A 13,682-nucleotide genomic window follows, 5' to 3' on the forward strand; every position below is an offset into this window, starting at 1 on the left:
AATCTGAAAGCAGACTAATGATGAATTGTGAAGTACATTAGACTATGATAACTGCGAAAGTATTGTATTTCATACAGATGATCCATGTTACAATATAAACTGTGGTGTTGGTACCTGTTCTGGTGGAAACTGCAACTGTCCAGGTGGATACTCTGGAAGTATTTGTCAAACATGTAAGTTTTATCGCAAATGTTCAATCATGAAAAAGAAGTGTTTTCCTATACATCAATATAAATGTAAAGTTTTGTGAATATGAGACCAAACTAATACCCTCCTTGAAAACACACTTAAAAACACCCCCCCCCCAAAAAAAAACCCCGCATATTTTCCGAGATTTCAGCCTATCGCATATCTACAATCTATAACCTGTACCTGCCCAGGAGGATACTTAGAAAGTGTTTGCCAAATATATTAGACTATCGTACATTTTCAGTCACGTAATAGATGTGTTTTTCTACACATCTATACATGAATATTAATAAAAGGTTTTGTGAATATGAGTCATCAACACAATTAACACTTTCAACAGTTTTACCCCTTAAAATGCTAACAATTGTACATTGTTATTATTCTGTAGTTCAAGTGCAGTGGTGAATGATTCAATGTGCTTGTAGTAATGTAGTAGTTCATGAACAATTGACTTAGACTCTGTAATTTGAAGGTTATTTTCGAATGGCAAAAATATGATATATTGCCTCTCAAGAATGACAATTTATTATGTAGAATAAAGAGATTTACCCAGTCATTTTGCTTAGTTTCTTATGTTACCTTTTATGACATCGGTATCGGCCTCTAGAAGTACAGGGTAGTGGGGATATCTCACAAAACATGTTTAACCCAGCCTCATATTAGCGCATGTCCCAAAGTCAGGAGCCTCTGTCCTTTGTCAGTCTTGTATGTTTTTTTTAATTTTAGATCATTTATGTGTTTTGAAGTTTCGTGTGATGTCTTTTTTATTGAACATGTTGAACTAGTACATAATTTTATTTAGGGGTCAGCTGTAGACCACCTCCTACATCTATTGCGGAATTTTCTCGTTGAGTTGAAAACCCATTAGTGGCCTTCGGCTGTTATCTGCTCCTTGGTCGGGTTGTTGTCCTATTGACATGTTCCATTCTCTATTTTATATGCCAAACAGAAAACAAACATACTATACAACAACAACCCTCCCTTGCTTTCCCCATTCTTAATTTCACCAGGCTTCTTTTAAAATATGATTTCTTGTTTACCTTCCCCCTGTTTGTTTATGTTGTCGTCTGCAGTGTGCTGAAAATGGGATCAACTACGTCATATACGTCGTAAAACATTTTATTCAGATACATTTTCTCATCAGTTTCATTTCTATTTATAACAAATAAGGAATAAAATGTTGATACTATCTTTAAATGATACTGAACGTTTACGTCTTTTAAAAAAATCAGAAAGAGTTATCTCCCGTACAACGTGCCAATTTCTGTAAAAAAGGCTAACCTAAGTACATCCTTAAATGAATCGTGATGTTTTTTGTGAATGTAGTTGTTTAATAATTTGCTGTAAATCTTCATGTCATTGCGTCTTAGATCAACCGTCTGATATTGGCAACCATGTCTTCTTACACAGGACAAAGCATGCTTATATATCAAAATGGTATTATGTGTACACTCCAAAATAAAGACGTCGATTATATCATTTATTCAATGTCATTTATACAATGAACATTATTTCACATAAAGACAGATACTCTATGAAGTTAAGAAATTTTTCTTCTCTGACTATTATTTGTAAAAATTGAGTTTTTCTCTTTTTTTTATTGCAGATGATCCGTGTTACAATGTGAATTGTGGAGTCGGTACCTGCTCTGGTGGAACCTGTTCTTGTCCTGATGGATATTCTGGCAGTAACTGCCAAAACTGTGAGCATTATCATTATTTGTTTCTTTCTCCATTTGTACGTTTATATATATCGAAATGTATTTTTTATTGCAAACACATAGACACAGAATCGAATATGATGTTCTACTCTTCTGTGTGTGATAAGGCGTCTCTTTGCAATCAGATTGAGTCTTATTCACTGATGCAAAATGAAATTATTTATGAATTAGACTGTAGGAAAATGTAACGTTAAAAACGCGTTAAATTATGATTACAATCATGACGTATAAAGAGCGAGTCAATGTTAAACGTTGTGTAGTTTTATATGTAATACTGAATTTTTTAATAAGTATAATTTATATTTGGAATACATATAAAATAGATGAACTAATAAATATACAAATAAATAAAGAATTCAAGAACCAAAATTGTTGAACGAATAAATAATATCAAATGTATCCCCGCCGCACAACATGTATATTCGTTATTTAACATATTTGTTATCTATGATATATGACAAACATCATTTATCTATGGTTTGATGTTGTTTTGTCAAAATAAATGTTCAACTGTAGATACAAATTTAAAAAAAAAAAATCAACAAACAAATCAGAATATTTCTTTAGTAATTGTCAGAGTAAAGCAATTATTTTTACTTTGAAGAAATAGCGTTTCATATTTAAGCAAATACCTGAAACGCAGTACTGGGACCATTGATATTTATCCATTTTCCTCGCCCCTCACAAATGAATATAGCAACAGTTAATAAAACTACGTCAGAATTTACTAGTATTTTGTAGAGTATGTCAAAGCTCTTGTTTATTGGCTTTTGTCTATCCATTTTAGCTTGTCCAACTGGTTATGACTGGCTTTCAAGTAGCAATACATGTGTTAAATTTTATGGCGGTGATTACAGAAGCTGGGCTAACCTCAAAACGGCATGTCAAGCTGATGGTGCAGATTTGCCTCTTTTAAATACAGATACGCTATTCAATGACTTCAGGATCTACATGGATCAAAAATCAAGTAAGTCCAAAAACAAATATTCACCATATTTTCACACCTAAACAAAACGACACAAAATTAGCCTCTAGGAAAAAAGACAGATAGAAGCTCTAATACGTTTTTTCTCTCTCCGTCAAATAACAAACCCGTCTGAGAATCCTTCCCCTTCAAAAACAAAACGAAATAGAAACATAAATTAAAAAAAAGTTAATGTTTATTGGTTGCATGTATATTCTAATATTATTAATTCGTATATTTTAACAAATCTGATTCGTTTAGGGATAGTCACATGTTAAACAATATTTTCGAAGGTAGAGAGAAAACGGCTGATAGCGAAAAGCATATTGACCGGCAAAAAGCATATTGCACGGTTATTTTTAGAATATCTAAAAACCGATATACTTTGTGACGTCATGTAATGAATTTCAGGATATTGTTTAACGTTTTGAAACAAATGATATCTGTGATCGATTATTTGACGAAAAAAAATCTTCAAATACATAAGATGTCAAAAAAAAAGTAAACGAAATAACAACTAATATGTTGTTAATGTCAAGAAGACAATGTAATATCTATAAAGTTCCAACAAACCTAAATGACGATTTTGATACAAACATTGTCGGAAATTAATAATATAACAAATATAGCCTTTGTATGAGGTCAATACAGAATATATCGACCCAAAGAAGTATATCGACCTCGGACTTCGTCCTCAGTCAATATACTCCTTTCAGGTCAATATATCCTTGTATCGACCTCATACAAAGGCTATATTTGTATAGTACTTTTCACTTACACTTAAAACTAACCAATACAAAATTAGAAAAAAAAACTTTGATATCATACATTCGTCAAGTCTTTCGAACAGTCAGAAATGTAATGTGCAATTTGTTATTAATCGTTGATATTTCTAAACTGGGGCATCTCACGAATCTTTGTGTAATTGGTCTTCCAGGTAGGTAAAGTTTAATTGCGATTGTGAAAAGCAAGACGCAAATATGGTCGACTACAATCAAGAAGTCATGTTTGCGAACTCTGATCTTCTAATCCCTGAAGAACTATAGAACAAAAATCAACGTTAATGGTGTCTATAATTTGCTTAATTACCATGATGACTTCAACAAAAATATGATGGTGTATAATTACCAATGAGACAAGTACAAAAATTGTATCAAAAAGTGACCAACATAACATAATTATCGATCACCATGAACAAAACCCCTTTAGGCATAGTCAGATATGAAAGCCCCGGAAAAGCCAGATGCATGCAATACAATTAAAAAAAAAAAACTAACGACAAGTTTATGTACAAAAACAATGTAAACATACATTAATTGAAATATGGATCATAGTAAATTCAATCGCGGAATTTATTTTAGGTTAACAAGAAAAAGATTCAAATTTCGATAGTGATTTAGGTTGATTGTTATTAATATAACATTTCTTATCTGATATGAAAATCTTCATCAAAACTTCTTTATTAAAGTCACATTGACTATAACCAGTTGTTCAGTGTATACGGTGTCTTGCGTGCAACGTGACCAGTAGAATGATAACACATACAGCTTTTAATGTAAAATGAGTGTATGACAATAGCTCATTAGTTTACCTTAATGTTTATATAACAAAAATAAAATATAGTGTGATTGCCAATGCGATAGTTTTCATTTAAGACCAAATGACACCGTAATTAGCAGCTATATGTAGCCGTACGGCCTTAAACAATGAGTTAAACCAATACTGCATATCATTATAATAATTTGTGTGTTCTTATTCAGGCGATCGAGTTGCAGTTGATGGAACTTTGAGCGGAAATCAAGGTATTTGGTCAAACGGGGATGTATTGAGCAGCAATAGATTTTGTGCCGGGAATCCCGATCTGACGTATCAGTCAAATGTGTGTTTGTATTTTGAGGATACAGCTGCAGGATATTGTGGAACAACTAACAATAGAATTGACGATTCTTATTGTCATACATCTGCATTAAGAATTTGTATGAAAAAATTATAAAGGCTTTTGTAAAAATGGCTTGGCAGGGAAATGTTTTACCCGATATATACTGTTTACTGGAATACAGTATGTTGCAGAGTCATAAAATGTTTTGTCAATCTATATATTCTCTATTTTACAACAGCATTAATGGGTTTCAATTATAAATTTGATCGTTATATTATGTTTACAACTTCCATTGATCTCTGATATGTCTATATAAATTCAGAACTTAAATACAATCTTCAATACTGTAGAAACTTTTAAAAATCTGTTTAACAGATGTTATGTATGTTTAAGAATACTGACGGGCAGTCATTCTTCTTTTCTGTACTCTTTCCAATTTTTGGAGAATTTTAATTCATTAAGCAAATATATCATGTTAAGGAGGGGTATTTGCGAAAAATACCAGTCGAGAGAATGTTAAATTTCGCGAGACGTAAGGCGAGGGAAATTCATTCTCAAGACTGGTATTTTTTGCAAATACCCCTCAAGAACATGCTATATCTGTTTAATTACACCGAATGTTAATGCTCAAAAACGCATGATGATCGTGACGTTACAAGCGTCCAGTTTGGATAGAGTATTTTTAGGCAAATACCACGTCAGAGAGGGTAAAAAATGCATATCCTTTTTGCAAATACCCCGGCTGCGTTAAAAATGAACGATAAAATGAACAGTAAATTGGTGAAATATACACTGGCTATCAACCAATCAAAACCCAGGATTCTTACATAAGGTGTAATCACAAATAAAAGAACACTTCTGTTGTCGAATTTTTATGAACATTACTTAACTGAATATCACTTATATGGTCATTTTTATCAATTTCCTGTTACAAAACTTTAAATTTTTCGAAAAACTAAGGATATTCTTATCCCAGGAATAGATTACCTTAGCTGTATTTGGCATAACTTTTGGGAATTTTAGGTTCTCAATGCTCTTTAACTTTAGATTTATTTGGCGTCACTGATGAGTCTTATGTCTAAAATTATAATCCTGGTACCTTTGATAACTATTAACTATTATATATTCTCTAGTATGCAAGGAGAAGAACACAATTTTTGGATGGCTAACAAACTTACAGTTATTTTTTTCAGAAAAGAAAGATTCTAAAAAAAACTTTATATTGCAATCATTATGTATGATGATATTTCACGGTTCTATTTTTTACTGCGAAAGTTTTACAATTTAACGACACTAGCTTTACACATCAGATGAAGCTCAACATTACTTTTCGTTAATTATCAATCACACGCACACAAGAAACAAGACAGCATTTCAAATCTTCAAATAGATCAATTTTGAAAGTGATTATTTATTAACTACTGTTTGAAGTAGACTCGTTTCAATCACCACAATCGCTTTCAATTGAAATATTTTATTATGAAAACGAATGGTAAGATGAATTTATAATTTCTTTTGTGCTTACACATTTTAAGTCGGTTTAGTAATATCATTGACAAGGTCAATGCAGTAGGAATAGTACTGTGACCAGACGCAGTTTAAAATTGCATCGTCAAATATATACTATATGGCTAATTTATTCATTATTTAAATTTCCAATATAAGTACTTTCGAAATTTCAAACAGAAATATAATTACTGTTACAGTTTTGCATATCATAAGGTCAAATATCGATTACTATGTTCATTTCATATTGTAACGATAAAAAAAAATGTTTGTAGCAAGTAATGTTTAATTTTAATTAAAGACATCTTTAAAAATCTTTTAACATTGAATTTTCTCAAAAACACATGAAAACTTTCAAAATGTCGTTTTTTTAATGACAAATGACATTTCAGATACTTGTTCTACTGTCGAAGATAAACTCATATTCCTTTAAAGTTGCAGTAGCCCCCTTGCCTGGTGACACTCTATATCTGCAATAAAGGATACATATTCTTTTAACTTGAAGCCTACTTAACCCGAACGCCTATTTCGCGAACCATTATACATGATATTCATACAATATAAACTGACAAATCCCTCGCAAAAATTTACAATTAAGCTAATACCCTCGAATTGGTAAAAAAAACAGAATTAGAATTAGAATAATGGATTCAGCAATGTGAGATGCGATCCAGTTTCTAGATTGAAATCAAACACGAATAAATACTATTTTAGTGTCAATTAACTAGGAAACAAACGACTACACTAACATCTTTATAACTGATAACAAGCTTGGTTTGCATTTTTTTCATACCATGATTTGATAATTATTATCTTTTTTTACTAATCATCAAGCTATGCATCTCAGTTCTTGCACATGCAAAGGCTTAACAAACCACTGAAATCATTGGCGTGTCTTTTAAAGTCATCTAGACAGCGTTATTACCTACCGCAAACCAAGTTGTAGTTTTGTCGCATCTGGCAGGCAGCAGTATATAAATATCTGATGCACTTTAATTGAAATAGTAGTCTTTATTCGCTGACATTTTTAGAGTTTTGTTTGTATATCATACCGTTCAAAAATGTTTGTTAAGGTTTTAATAGCATCAATACATTAAACAAATGTCATACTAACTTTGGTGAAATTTTGAAGAAAAAGGGAAAGGAAGGCAGAGAAACTTAATAACAAACTTCTACCAAGTTAGGACTGTGACAGTTGATTTTATTTTTGTTTGAACTTTTGATTTTACCATGTGTTAATGGACTTTTCGCTTTAAATTATCTGTAGAGTTCAGTAGTTTTGTTATTTTACTTGTTGCATTATTATTCTCGTGGTGCCAATACGGTGAAGATAAGAAAACTGGAATTGGGACCCACAGGATGAAACAGTACATTTTCTATTGTGACATCCTCTATACAATTTTTCAAAACCAATTCACTTAATGACTGATTACAAGTTCTAGATTTATGTAACCTGAGATTATTTTCCCGATTTACACTCAAGTAGAACATATATATATATAAGAATATGAGGTATGAGTGCCAATGAGACAACGCTCCTTCCAAGTCACAATTTGTAAAAGTAAACCATGATAGGTCAAAAAAGAGGGACGAAAGATACCAGAGGGAGAGTCAAACTCATTGATAGAAAATAAACTGACAGCGCCATGGCTAAAAAGAAAAAAAAAAACAAACAGACAAATAATAGTACAGAAGACATAGAATAGTAAACTAAAGGCTAATCGACACGTACCCCACCAAAAACGTGAGGTAATCTCAGGTGCTCCGGAAGGGTAAGCAGATCCTGCTCCACATATGTTACCCGTCGTGTTGCTTACGTTATTACAAATCCGGTAAATAGTCTAATTCGGTAGGTTACATTCATGAAAAGGGAAAAGGGTATTGTAGTTACGACATTGGGAACATATCCGATAGCATCTGTGGAAAAGTAATTTCATAACAGTCAACAGACTCGTGATGGCGTCCGTAAAATTTACGGAGGGATGATTTCAACTACACTATTTGGAACTCTTGGTTTAATAGCTTCCTTATGAGTAGCAATCCTCAATCAAGAAAATCATGATAGGAAAAAACAAGCCTGGGAATATCGTTTCAATTGGCAGATTTATACTCCGTATGCAGGTGCTGCTGGAATGTGGCTTCATAGAAATAGAAAGTTCACAATTGGGAAGCTGAAATCATTTCTTTTGTCGTCAAGTTTTGTTTTCAACCAACCCTCATTGTCAATTTCTAGATGTAAGTCAAGATATGAGGCAGACTTAGCTGTATCTGTAGTATCCTTCATCTCCAGTTTGATCATAGTGCGGTCCCAAAAATGACTAGTGTAAAACCATTTAAAAAAGAAAACTTAAGGTCAAATCTACATTAAAAAAGAGAACAGAGAAACACTTATGAACAACATCAACAAACGACACTTGCAGAAGATCAGATTTCTGACTCAGGACATATGCAAACAAATGCCGCGAGTTTTAATAGACACCAACCTGCATCCATATCTGAAACAATAGTGTAACATCACAACATAGAAAGACACACTAAAAATAAAGGCAACAGTACTATACCACTGTTCAAATAAAATACAATATATTAAACAAAATGGCTGAACTCAATCAAAAAACATACTAACACAAGTGAACATACATTGAACAAATAAATTTGATCTATGATACAATTCTTTTACAAAATCAATTATATAAGGGATGAATGAATAAAAGCAACAGTAGTATACTGCTGTGGGATTAAAAAAAAAACATACAAAAATTCAACAACAATCTTGAACAAAAAGCCGCCATATACAAAAATACACAAGGAAATGAAAATAATATAATATAATATAATACTGCCTATATTGGGCGAAAAACATATAGTTTTGGTTTACACCTACTTCGTCTCTCAAAATAAAAATGTAAGCAATCATTGAATAAACTCATAGATACCAGGATTAAAATTTTATATTTACGCCAGACGCGCGTTTCGTCAAAAAAAGACTCATCAGTGACGCTCGAATAAACAAATGTATAAAAGGCCATATAAAGTACAAAGTTGAAGAGCATTAAAGACCAAAAATTAATAAAAGTTTTGCAAAATACAGCTAAGGTAATCTATTCCTGAGGTAGAAAAGCCTTAGTTTGTCAAAAATTCAAAGTTTTGTTAACAGCTAATTTATAAATAGGAACATATCAATGATAACTCAAGTCAACACAGAAGTGCTGACTACTGGGCTGGTGATTCCCTCGGGGAAATAAATCTCCACCAGCAGTGGCATCTACCTAGTGGTTGAAAATAAACTCATCATAGATACCAGGATTAAAATTTTATATTTTTCATCCTCACTTTTTACATTTTTTTAACCTAAATTAACGGGAAAATTTGACCTTTACAGTCACTAAACAGTTTTAGGCCTACGACTCAGAAAGGCGACGTTGTAACACATAATATATATGTAAGCCTCAAATCTATGTCCGGCCTCAAATCTATGTCCTTTTTAATATTGCATCATAGACGTTCCAAATCTATGTCCTTTATTGTCTCAAATCTATGTCCTGTATTGTCTCACATCTATATCCTCTATTTACTCCAATCTATTCCCATTTTTGGCTCAAATCTATGTCCTTTCATCGACGTAAAAAGTCATCAAGTAAACAATGAAAAGTTAACAATCACAGTTGTAAGTACGGCCTTCAACACGGAGCATTAACTCACACCGAACAAACATTGTACAAGTGGTTTATATGACAAAAGCAAGGTTAACATTTTAACTATTAATACACATAGTTTAAAATTGCTTTATGTTTTGTCTTTAAAACTGGAGGGAAATCTGTTATTAATAGTGGACTGATGGAATATTTTCAAAAACGTCAACTAGAGATTTATCCTCTTGGAATGTTTTCTGACAAATATCAGGATATCTTTACTCCTACTATTGTGGAATATTTACAATTCAAAACAAATCCAGCCATGAACAATGGGACTGTAGTGTTGACATCCAGTTTCTGGAGAGAAGGGATATGCCAAAACATAAAGAATGATTCTTTTCAGGGAAATATTTTCGTTATTCAAGACATTATTAAAAGTTTTACAGTTGAACTAAATAGATATTAGCTAAGACCAAACAATTGAAATATGTTCTTTTGTGATTCATAAATATTTCAATTAAAAATATAAAAAACGTTTTATTTTTAGCAATTTAGAATGAATTTGATACTAGTATTCAAAAAAAAACATAGATAAAGTGGTATAAATGTCAATGAAACAGCGATATGAACAAATTCAAAGACAAAACGTAGTATTGAAGTTGCAAACAAATATTCATTCTTTACTGTCTTTTTTAGTAAAATAGATATGGTTTTGTGGTTTCATTCTTAAAGACGGCATACAATAATAACACACGCATGTATAGATTTTAACCACACACATGAAAAAAAGAATTAATAAAACAAAAAGCAGATAAGACCGTACTTGAAACAATATCATAAATACCAGCTAAATAATTTAGCCGGATTTTCTTAAACATATACTATACTTCGGCTCTTGCACATACAGGGAGAACACATACCAACTTAAAATTGAATTAGAGGAAATTACTTAATAGAATAAAAAAAAACTATTAGGCCGAACTTATTAGACGGGCATAAATTTGCGCATGGCGAAACAAATTGGAAAAAAAAAATTAAAACATAACACAGATTTGAGACCTTATCTTTTTTTATAACGGACCCAGATTTTCGAATGACGTCGCGATTGAAAATCGGACATAGATTTGAGGCCGAAACATTTTTCAGGGACATAGATTAGCGATTGACGTCACGATGGGGCATAGATTTGAAAAACGGACACAGATTTGAGGTCGTACATAGATCTGAGGTTTACATATATGTTCCAGACCGTATGAGTATTTGGACCGTACGCGTACGGTCTGACTTATATTACGAGTTCAATTGGAATAGAAATAAAAAAACTTATATCTTTACTATTTAAAAAAAATCACTCTAATTATATCTGTTTATCTCTTTAGCATGTCGATCATTAATACATTAATTGAATTATGATCACTAAAATAGAAGATATTGGAAGTAAACATTATGGGGGAGGACAATTGTTTTAGATTATTTAGCATATTTACAAAAAAATGCAAATGCAAAGGAACATGCATGAACTGCGAACATGTAAATGTAAAAACATATTACGTTAATTGTGGTGGCAAGTGTCACCTTGGGCGAGAGTATCAAAATGGTATTCAGATATACAATTAAGTAAATATTTAATTTCACTTGTCCGTATGTTCATTTTATCCATCTAATTGTAATAATAAAAATTTGTAAAAATAAAAATAAAGATTGTGATAAATGATTGTTTAAATTAAATCCACGTGATCTAATAACATGTATGGTCAGCTCGTACTGGACCATACGCGTATACTCATACGGTCTGACGGTACGCGTATGGTCGGACCGTACGAGTATACGTATACGGTCCGGACCGAACGCGTAAGGTCACAATACTTATATGGTCTGGAACATATATCATGTATTTGTTCTGTGAAAATCATACTTTACAATGAAAGTAACCCTTCCCTATGAAAGCATATGTTATGGGCCAACAAATTTGGTTTTAACAAATCTTACAGATTTTATAAACTCACTGTTCAAACAAAAATCGCAATTTGTATGTACAAATGTTCGTTTAAGAGAATAAAAAAAAAAATACGGTGTTAAAAATAACGTATAATACAACGAGTGTGAAATGTAGACGTTTTAGTGTGTCAATGATTTCAATATTTGTTTTTGTTTTGTGATAAGTTATTACATGTATTATAAAAGGAAATAGTTATGGAACAACACGTCTCTGATTAAAAAGAATTAAATTACTATCAATAATAAAACTTTACGGTTCTAATTTTACCTTGTTACACCATTAGTTATATAATTTAACTGGCTTAGGTTTTCATAACAGATGCAATTTTTACATCATCACTATTATTTTCATTATCATTGGTATGCATCTGTGAAACGAATCAAGATTTGAAACCTTGAAACGAACCCAACTGAATAGTGTCATTAAACCGTTTTAAAGAGCCATTGAATTTCAATCACCATTAGTTATATATTTTAACTGGCTTAGGTTTGCATAACAGATGGAATTTATTACATCATCACTATTATTTTCATTATCATTGGTATGCATCTGTGAAACGAATCAAGATTTGAAACTTTGAAAAGAACCGAACTAAAACGGTGTCATTAAACCGTTTTAAAGAGCCATTGAATTTCAATCACCACAAACGTCAGAAATAAATTGATTTTGAGATTTATGCTTATAAAAACTGTGAATTTTAATTGTTTTGAAAATTAAAATTTTTCATTTGAAAAACATTCTTTTATGTCAATAGTTTGTGTAGGTTTAATTAGTACATGCATAATAACGTACAGAAATATAATGTTTGTGAAAAGCATCTGTTAAATTTTTTTTGACGTGTAACATGAGCGTCTAGCAAATTTGTGTCGCAACAACTACATATTAGGTCATAATATCAATAGAATATGACGTTAAAGACATATTTTGTTTAACTTAATAACGACTGCCTTTCGTAAAAATGGATTTTTTTATCGTAATAAAGACACAATTTGTCGTGTTGAAAATATATTTTGTCGTGATAACGACATATCTATATTCATCTTACACCCAATAGATTTATAGGTAAACGATTGGTTAAATGACTGTACGTGGTGACTATATATAGGATATTGGATGTCCTAAATATATGGACTTAGTTACATTGTACCATATGTATTTAGTCAAGCGTTACATCGTACTTCCCTTTATAAAAACAACACGGTGTGGAGGAAAAATCTGAAAGGTTTCAACAGACGAAGAAATTGATGGTGAAAGGTTAAAATAAATTCATAAAATATTTTAAGGTAACGAGTTGTTATTGTTAACATTTAGGAGTTACTCTCCTATCGAAATAAAACAGACATTTTAAAGGTTTCAACAGAGCAAAGACATTGATACATGTAATGAACGATTGAAATGAATAAATAGAACAAATTTAACGTGAGGGTACCCAAATTGTACCTGTTTTGACAGTTTTTTCCCCACGTTTGTGTTATGTTCCACACAACAGTTGCCATGCTGTGCTTATTTTGTAGACGTATCCTTCTTAACTATATAGTTACACCAGTTTGCTATATTAATAGAACATGACGTAATAACGATATCTGGAGTGAAAAGTAATTTGATCATCAATTGTCTCAGCATTGATGTCAAGATTATAAGTTCCCTTTTGTAATATTTGACCATATTTTGAGTTTTGCATATTTTTAATCCATACTGAGTCATAGAAAAAGTTGTTTGAACAGACCTCCAAACTATTCATGATTTTGTAATGTACTCAAATTGTATCAATACTTAAAATCACATCGTAA

At 31.6% G+C, this 13,682-nt stretch overlaps 1 protein-coding gene across 2 annotated transcripts in view; it reads left to right on the forward strand.

The window, feature by feature from the left end:
• Nucleotides 1-7,406, forward strand: part of LOC143083223 (uncharacterized) — a 33,026-nt gene extending 25,620 nt beyond the window's left edge. For both annotated transcript variants that reach the window (XM_076259474.1, XM_076259475.1), the window contains exons 7-10: nucleotides 78-173; nucleotides 1,796-1,891; nucleotides 2,697-2,876; nucleotides 4,634-7,406. In XM_076259474.1, coding sequence (XP_076115589.1) covers nucleotides 78-173; nucleotides 1,796-1,891; nucleotides 2,697-2,876; nucleotides 4,634-4,866 — 605 coding nt within the window. In that variant the 3' untranslated portion in view covers nucleotides 4,867-7,406. The remainder of the gene's footprint in view (nucleotides 1-77; nucleotides 174-1,795; nucleotides 1,892-2,696; nucleotides 2,877-4,633) is intronic.
• Nucleotides 7,407-13,682: the final 6,276 nt, after the last annotated feature.

The sequence above is a fragment of the Mytilus galloprovincialis genome, chromosome 7 (assembly GCF_965363235.1).
Source record: "Mytilus galloprovincialis chromosome 7, xbMytGall1.hap1.1, whole genome shotgun sequence".
In the NCBI taxonomy this organism is placed as follows: Eukaryota; Metazoa; Mollusca; class Bivalvia; order Mytilida; family Mytilidae; genus Mytilus; species Mytilus galloprovincialis.